This window comes from Tachypleus tridentatus, chromosome 13, assembly GCF_004210375.1.
Source record: "Tachypleus tridentatus isolate NWPU-2018 chromosome 13, ASM421037v1, whole genome shotgun sequence".
Lineage (NCBI taxonomy): Eukaryota > Metazoa > Arthropoda > Merostomata > Xiphosura > Limulidae > Tachypleus > Tachypleus tridentatus.
Window position 1 is genome coordinate 146,669,647 of NC_134837.1, and position 9,250 is coordinate 146,678,896.

Below are 9,250 nucleotides of genomic sequence, written 5' to 3' on the forward strand. Positions count from 1 at the left end.
ATTTTGTGATGTACGGAACCACTTCTTTTCAATGTGGTGTTTCGCTAGCTTGCCTTATTAAAAACATTCGCACACCAGTCGATAAGTAATAATAACCACGTGCACTTAAAATCGTCCAATATTATGTTATGAAATAAAATTATTTTAAATTATCCGTGTATATCTGTATGACTTCTTTCTCAAAATTCACACACACACGAGTTATATGCAATTTTAAACACAGTGCATTTTGTTTAAAGTTTTTTAAATATTTATTGAACAGTATCCTTATTTCACACACGAATTCTCCAGGGAGGAGATCATTTCGTGAATATACCGTAACAACCTCATATATTTTTACAATACATTTGGCTTAAACGTAATTATTTCAATTTAAAACTTGAAACTAAGGTACATAATTTACAATACTGAAATATCTTATTGAAGAAAAAAAGTGAGCTACACCTGACATGTCCCTAACCATATTTAACATCGAAACGACCATGAACTCCATTAATCTTTTATTAAAACCTGAGTAAACACTAAAGCGCCTCTTTTCTTCCGATTACTAATAAACACGTGGATGATTGTACAGATACCGGTAAATACATATTATCAAGACATTAAACAATTGAAAATATCGTATCTGAAAATATAAGCACAAAAAAGCTGAAATACAATTCTAAAATAAAACTCTGACCACAATATACATTTAAAAAAGAAATATTTTTCTCTAAAACCTCCGTAGAAATTATAATCATGAGGGTGAAAATTTTCTTTTACTTAAATCATGCTCTTTAACAAAAAGAACACAAAAGAAAAAGAAACACAGGCCGATTATTTCTCCTATGCATTTACACAAATAATAGCATTAAATCTTAACATAAAATTACTATGTAGCAAAATGATTATGATAGTCTATGAAATTACAGCTTAAAACCTCTGGAGATTAACAAGTTAAAAAACTGATCCTAAAGTCCTAACACAAGCTAACTGCTGTAACTTATCCGTATATAAATGCTTGTTTTATAAAAAGGTTATTTTTTTCTTTTACAACGTAACATATAGAATTTAAGACGTTCTGACAAGTTACTACCAATTAAAGCTCGTGTGTATATATATCAAAATGAACCATATTTAACAACGCGGAAACCTGACTGAAATGTTCTTTACAAACTAATCTTTAAATTGTCTATGTCGAGTTTCAAAAGCATGTAGTTCATATACATAAAATTTTCACTAATATCAACTTTTCTATCTGTTGGCCATTAAGTTTTTGTGCATGTTAAATTTTAGACATTTTCTTATCTTTCCTATAATTTTGCTTCATGACGTGGTTTTCCTTTTTATCCGTTTCCTCAGCGTTCATGTTAAAATGATGGCAAACTAAATATTAACTGCCATTCATCTTACGTTACTCGCGTATTTTATTGATAAAATATATTACTCACCCTTGGAATTTAATTGTTTGAACATGATGCTAACTTGAAGTGTTAACAATATAACCCACATCTGCCACATTTCACATCTTACCCGTAATGTAAGCGTGTCTCTTTTATGGAACCAATGATACGAAACTTTTGCTGCACCTTGTACAAATATGCTGTATTACGACAACACTTGTTTTACTTTAAAATTGTGAGTAGCTTTTGTCATTTAGCACACAGCCTTATTCCAGTTAGTAAATTTCCCAAAAGAACTAATACAGGTATAGCTGCAGTGAAAACTTACCTAGTTAATCTAGTTCTGTGACCAAACGCAGATTAGTTTTATTAAGTGATACCAGTTTTATTGATTTAGTGACTGAATAAATACTTTATGTACTAATTTATCTAATTTTAACCTAAAATTATTTCTCAAATTGTACTTTAATATAAACTACCAAGAATATAAATTTTAAGAAAGCTAAAATGTAAAACAGTAAATATTCTTAATCAAGAGATTATATAATAATAATAATACATATATGTATATATACACTAACATAATTTTGCCAGTTTTAAGAAAACATCATATAACAACAAACATTTTACCCCTTTAAAACAATTTTAGAAATGAAAAAAAAATCATTTACTATAATTTACTAAATTCACAGTATATTAATTTACAAACAACTCAAACATCTTGTGCTTTATTTTTTACCCTAAGTTAAAAAAGAAAAGTACTGTACATAATGTAGTACAAAAATGAATCACTTAAAAGATATTAAACTATACAATGTATTTTATCATCCATGACTTCAATTTAAAAAAACCTTCAGTTTTTTTTTATAAAAAACAACACATTTCTAGTTACGAACCATTAAAAAAAGCTTCTCAATCTTAACCCTGAGCAATACAGAAATGTCTTGAAGCAAGATTCAACTTAAAAAAATACAGCACAGTTAGAGAGATTCAAGATTGGTATGGTAGATTATAAACTAATCAGGTCAATTAAAGAAATACAATATTTTACTTATGTTGTATTTCTTTACAAGAATCTATGAATAAAATTTAACAACTCTTATTTAAGTAGCAGTTTGGCTTTAAAATTCTTCAACTGACAACTGAGTTCTCCACATGCACAAAAAAAAAGAAAGTAAACTAAACTATTTTAGTCACCAAAATACTAAACTTACTTTACTTTTTCACTAATAGACTTTACCAATTATAAGCTGACTACACTGGGCCAAGGAATATTATCTCAGTTAAAAAAGAAGAGAAAAACTAACTCATTATCTTAAAGAAAAAAAAAATTTAACTTATAACATGATTTACTGAAAACCTGGTAGATTTGTTCAGTATCATACTTCTACATACATGCAAAGCTTTTTGAAATAGGTGTCTTACACAAAATGCTTCAAAAGTAAAACCTCACAAGTTATTAAGTATAAATTTAATGTCTTTGTATTTATAAGAAATCATCCTAAAACTCACTATCAACTTCAGGTTATCAGGAAGTTTTAAATTTTTTAGAAAAATTTACAATTTTTATATAAAAACTTTTTCTTAAATAATTTTCTCGTACCAATTCATTCTACATAAGATGGTCTTGGATATAATTTAAAAATTTTATTTGAAAATATTTTCATGTGTATGATGTGAATCATGCTCTGTTTTTTTTTGTTGTTGTTTTTTTATTAATGAGGCAGTGATTGTTAATTTCATCACAGAGTTGTTAGTTATAGTAACAATACCTCAACAACTAGTTTACCCTATCTTGAAAACACTATCAACTTTATCACAAAGGGAGGCTGGAGAGAAAAAGATTCAGTCTTTAACTTGTACTACATTTTACAGACATCAACATCACTGTTTTCTTCAGTTTCTTGTTTTAACTCTAGTGGTTTCTTGATATTCATCTGTTTATCTTCTGTTGTTGAGCTGACATGTTCTTGTTGCTCTCTGTCAATGGGCTGTGTGCTGACATTTAGTAGGTTTAACTTATTTGGATTTCGACAACCTCGACACCGACAATCCACACAAGGTTTATTATCCACATAACATGGGCATCTTTGCCCACAGCAAGTTAATTTACCTGGATTTAATGTAGCAAGACCACATCTACAACCCTGTTTGTTCTTGGACTTGTATGTTTTTTGCTGGATACCAGATGAGGATGTCACTTTATAAACAACTGTTGTTAAGGGAACAGGTTGTATTCCACTTTGGCCATCTCCTAACCTTGCATGTTTGCTAGATGTATCAAATATATCATTCTCATCAATAGCCATGACAGCTGTTGTTTGTCTCTTCCCTAAATTCGTCAATTCTTCTGAAATGTATAACGAATTTTCTGGTAAGGCTTCTGACGTTCTGCTATCTATACTGGTTGAGCTGTTAAGAACTGAAACCCCATCAGTATTATCAGATGCAGTGTCTTCGCCGTTCAAGTGAGAGAAGTTACAAAAACTTGTCTTACTACACACATCTGCTTTTGTATTTGTATTGAGGTTTTTTCTAATGACTGAAGGATTTTTTCCAAGTTCGATATCTGCCTTGACCGACCTGAATTTATTGGTAATAGAACGTGATGTTCCAGACTGACTGTTTCCTTGACTTAAATCATCTTCGAATTCCGCACCTTCTTGAATTAAGTCACAAAAATTAACGGTCGTTCCACCATTCAAGCTGCCCCACTTCTGATGCAGAGTAGTAGTAATCATATATTCACACAGTTTTTTATATAATTTCAAAACAATACGTAAACTTATGTTTTCTCTAAACTTACTGAAATCTTTGCACCAACTACAAGACGGTTTGAGGCGCATTTTCTTGCCTAAGCACATGCGACAAACATGGTGTTGACAGTTCGAGAAAGTGGGCGACAATGGGCATTTAAGTAGCTGTCCACACACACAACATGTCAGTGCCTCACGAAGGTACGACAACAACCGGTAGACATTTGCCCATGCGCCTGCGTCGTCTGGATTTGATTGAAATATTGTACGACATGTGGTAACATATAAGCTCAAAGCCTTCATTCTTACCTAACATTCCTGTCTCGAAAAAAGAAGTTTACACACTTTCTGATGACCGTAAAAAATATCAAAAACTGTAAATTTTTTAGTGACACTTTCACAAGATCAATCAACAATGAACCAGCCTCAAAGAAAGTTAAGCCATAGCGTCCTTGACGTCATAGAGTTGTTTAATTGTTCAACTTCGCCATCTACTTACTTTATTGGAAAACAAGCGCCATGTAAAAAAGAATAAAAAGAGAGTGAAAAAACGAAGGATAAAAATGTATATTTTATGATTAAAAATAATTTGTATTTTTTCTTAAAATAACTTTAATCAAGAAACCTGTAATTTAGTTTAATAGCAAGAGTTGGTTCAACATAAATATGGTAAAGACAGTATTCCCAAAAACTGCCAAATGAAAAAGAAAAATCCTATGAGGTTTATTTTTTTAATTTGCTTTGCCATATTGTAACCTAAATTAATTTAAGTAGGTGAACACAAAGAAACTTGTCTCTGTGTACATGTTAAGTTAATGTAATTATGTTTAGAAATTTATTTGAATCAAATTATAAAAACACTTCAATTTAACTGTGGGTTTTATTTAAATGCTTGTATTATATGACATACGATTTGTGTTTTAGTAGTTTCAATATTGGACTACTGTTAGGAAATAAAACAGATCAGACTAATATAAAAACAAAAAATAGTCAAACACCATCCATACACTAATATTCTTTCAAAACATGTATTATTAATGGCAAGAAATAGTATATTACTGAAATTAAATTATTTTCATAAACTGTCGCTTCCTATATCTTTGTTTGTACTTAAGTAGAAAGAGATACACATGGGATTTTTGCGCGATGGCAATCGTAGAAATCAAACTCTGAATTTTAATTTCACAAGATCTCAAAGTCACTTTTGAAATACCGGGATCGACTGCTATATTGGAAACGTGTTTAGGCATTTTTTTACCATTGAACACATTTAAAACTTAAAAACATACAGTATCACTGACAAAAAGTTAAGCTGGAACAATTAATGAAGTTCTGAAAAATTTAAGATGGTATTGTAATGAAAGTTTGTTATTGCGTTATAATAGCCAATAAGTTAACAAAATACATATTTTAGATGTTCCTACAGCGAATTAGAAGAATAAATGTTCCTTAGTATTTTGCTTATGAAACTCATTCATTAACACAGAAGAAACAATTTTCAAAACCTAAAAAAAAGTAAAACCACCAGTGCAATCTTTATAGCATATGAAGTATACTACGTTTTTCTTCTCCTTTTAGTTTAGGTAAGTGGACATTTCTTGCTCACATACAATTTTCAAAGATTTTCTCGTATACCTTTCTATAATTTTTGCCCCTGAAGAAAAAAGGCTCACCTTTCGAAAGCGCTCCGGTCACAATGTATCATATTTTAATGTTTTAACGACAGATATCGGTTCTAGAATGTATGTATATACATATATATATACATATATGTTATAATTGCCTTATTCGCTCATTACTACGTGTCATTCACTTCGATGTTACTTAAGAACTTCCCATGAAAAACGACTGAGTTTGCACCAACTGGTTTTGAATACTTAAATTCTGTAGCACTTAAGCGATGTGTAGGATTTTAAAACATAAACACCCTATTTTATCGTGTGGGATAACAAAAAATGTTAGTGAACCATGACACTCTAGGAAATGTGATGCCATTATGTTTTGTATATTGCCGTGGTACTCTCTAGGTCTTAATCAGATCTCTCAGAGATCTTCTTCAGATCGTAGTCAGGCCTATCTTTTCAATGAGAACTCTATTCTGTCCATAACTATTGTTCGCCTACCACCTTGATTGTAAACATTTATTTCCACTTTGTTCTAATGTTAATAGGTTCTTTGTCGAGGTCTTAATCAGATCTCTTAGAGATCTTCTTCAGATCGTAGTCAGGCCTATCTTTTCAATGAGAACTCTATTCTGTCCATAACTATTGTTCGCCTACCACCTTGATTGTAAACATTTATTTCCACTTTGTTCTAATGTTAATAGGTTCTTTGTCGAGGTTTTATATTTAATCAAAGCCGTAACTTATACTTCAATTCAATACATTTCCCTTCGTTCCTACAGCTATTATAGTCACTGTTTTTACCTCAAAGTATCGAAAATACCTCTAAATAAGGTAGTACGGTTAAAATGTGGTGCCCAAATTACAAGATATATTTTTGTGGAGTTTTGATTTTCCTGAGCGGTAGAGTTATTTCTGTACTTTTGTGTGGTGTAAGTTTAAAACATTTTTGCGCAAGAGATAATGTTATTTTTCATAAGTTGAAGAAGTAGAATTCGTCACTGAGGATAAGAGCTTGTCGAATAGACTAGTGAAATCTATGGGAAGTTCTCTCCTGAAAATATAACTTTTGCTAATGTTGGAAAGGTCGATGACTATTATCTCAATATAGCTATCATAAACTAAAGAAAAAGAAAACCACAATTTGAAACTTTAAAAGATGCTGAAAAGGTATTACCTCTTGTGGTTAGTGAGAATCACGGACAAATGATGGCCAGTAATGTGACTTTCAACTTGATGATCTTGATATTAAGAAAATATTGGCATTCTTTATGGGTTTATCTGTTTTGTGCTTGGATATTCACATAGTTACACAACAGAGATATGTGGTAACTGTCCCTAATTTGGAATTTACAGTCTGTAAAGAAGACATCTAGCTAATAGTGCTCACACCAACTCGTATACTCTCATTAAATACGTTAAAGTGGGATTTGATCATCATTTTTATAACTAACCCAGAGCCCCACAGTGCAAATCATTATTTTACAGCAGTGGAATTAAAATCATGGATCTTCAGGTTCACAGTTGGGCATGCTAACAACTAGACCATGCTCAGCTTGTCTCTGTAGAACACTAACACCGATCAGGTGTTACTAATACAACTGATCATTGTCATCCATGGAGACTGGAGGCGCTTCTAAGGCATGACATCTACCATTCAAAGTAGAGATGGTTATCCTTGGAGCAAACGTAAACTTCGCTGTTATATGAGATGTGTTACCAGAACCTGAAGATGAGTTTCGCTGGACAGCTCATCATTTTGCTGCCAAAAAAAGCAGGGACCAAACATTTGTCAAAACATGAGGATACCAGGGCATCGACAAGATTACCTACGCCATCATATGTTTCTTAAACTGATGATTACTGAGACTCTTCTGGAAATGTTTTTACAATCATGAGTTTATATTGGTAAAATCCGGACTGCTTTCTTAAGCATTGAAAACATAGGTTGGACTCAGATGTTGAGTCTGAAAAGTTCAGTATTTACTTGTTTGTTTGTTTTGGAATTTCGCACAAAGCTACTCGAGGGCTATCTGTGCTAGCCGTCCCTAATTTAGCAGTGTAAGACTAGAGGGAAGGCAGCTAGTCATCACCACCCACCGCCAACTCTTGGGCTACTCTTTTACCAACGAAAAGTGGGATTGACCGTCACATTATAACGCCCCCACGGCTGGGAGGGCGAGCATGTTTAGCGCGACTCGGGCGCGAACCCGCGACCCTCGGATTACGAGTCGCACGCCTTACGCGCTTGGCCATGCCAGGCCCTTTCTTCAGACTCACTCGGTCAAAATTCAGTTCACGTACACATATATCTGCAGTTGTTCTTCGTTCTGTTGCAGCTACTACTCTTACCTTTAAGGTTAATCAGTGCACCTAAGAATACAACGAAAATACATTAAAGATAACACAGCTCAAATTCTTATAAAATTTTATGTAGTTCAGTGGTATTCAGCTACAATGATTTATGGCAATTAAGCTATACGCAATCCACACTAAGCCAATTAGATCGTGATCCAAGTTTTGCTTTACAAACAATCCTCTAGAGAGGATGTAAAGTGTGTCAAATCTCACAGTATAATGCTGAACGTTAACAATATTCTACTGCAAGGATGCTCTTGAACACATGCAAAATGTACAAGGCTTTTATGGAACAGAATACACATAGCAACTTTAGCCAGACTTCAAATATATTGGCTTTTGGCAACAGCTTACTAGCCATTGACTACAGTCATTACATGTACTTAACTTATTATACCAATGCCTTTTTACTAATGCAATTTAATGGCTTCATTATATTGCTTAAATTATTATACCAATGTCTTCTTGCTAAAGCAGTATACTGGCTCCATTAGGTAGCTTAAATTGATGCAACCACTTTTTTTTAACATGTCCATTCACAACCTGCATTCTAACACAGGTTAAATACAATCTGCACAAACAAGTAAAATCATGCCTGATTTTATAAATAAATCCAGAGCTGTATTCATGTAGCAATATTAAAAATTAAAGTATAATGTGAAGTAAACACAGAATCTGTGTATCACAAGTCCCTTGTTAAAAAAAAAATTAAGATAAAACATTCAGAAATCTACACAAGTTGAAGGAATAATTTTCTTGTTCAAATAATATATATTTCTAAACAAGTACTGGAAAACAAAGTGTACTCTACGCTTTCTTTTTATAGTAATGATTTCACTTTCTTAAGAGAAAGTTGTAAAATATATGAATACATCAGTTGACTAGCGATAAAATCAACATCAATGAAGGCTCAGTGTAGTGTAAACTATTCTCACAAACTTTTTACCAGCATCAAGAAAAATGTTTCTATTTCTGAGTAGCTCATGCTATACACTGAAGTCTTTACAAAACACACATATCTGAATATCCAAGCCAAGTTCTTTATTTTCATGAAAAACCTGTGCTCTTGTGCATAACATTCAGGTATACAATAAATAAACAGCAAGTGATTTATGTATAATATAAGACATGT

At 32.2% G+C, this 9,250-nt stretch overlaps 1 protein-coding gene across 1 annotated transcript; it reads right to left on the reverse strand.

Annotated features, from left to right (window-relative positions):
- Positions 1-227: 227 nt before the first annotated feature.
- Positions 228-4,621, reverse strand: msl-2 (male-specific lethal 2). The gene has a single exon (XM_076477570.1). It carries the CDS (start codon positions 4,439-4,441, stop codon positions 3,245-3,247), a length of 1,197 nt encoding a protein of 398 aa, XP_076333685.1. The 5' UTR covers positions 4,442-4,621; the 3' UTR covers positions 228-3,244.
- Between the last annotated feature and the right edge of the window lie 4,629 nt (positions 4,622-9,250).

Coding starts and splice junctions, on each gene's coding strand:
- msl-2 (XM_076477570.1), bottom strand. CDS start 4,441: ATGAAGGCTTTGAGCTTATATGTTACCACATGTCGTACAATATTTCAA.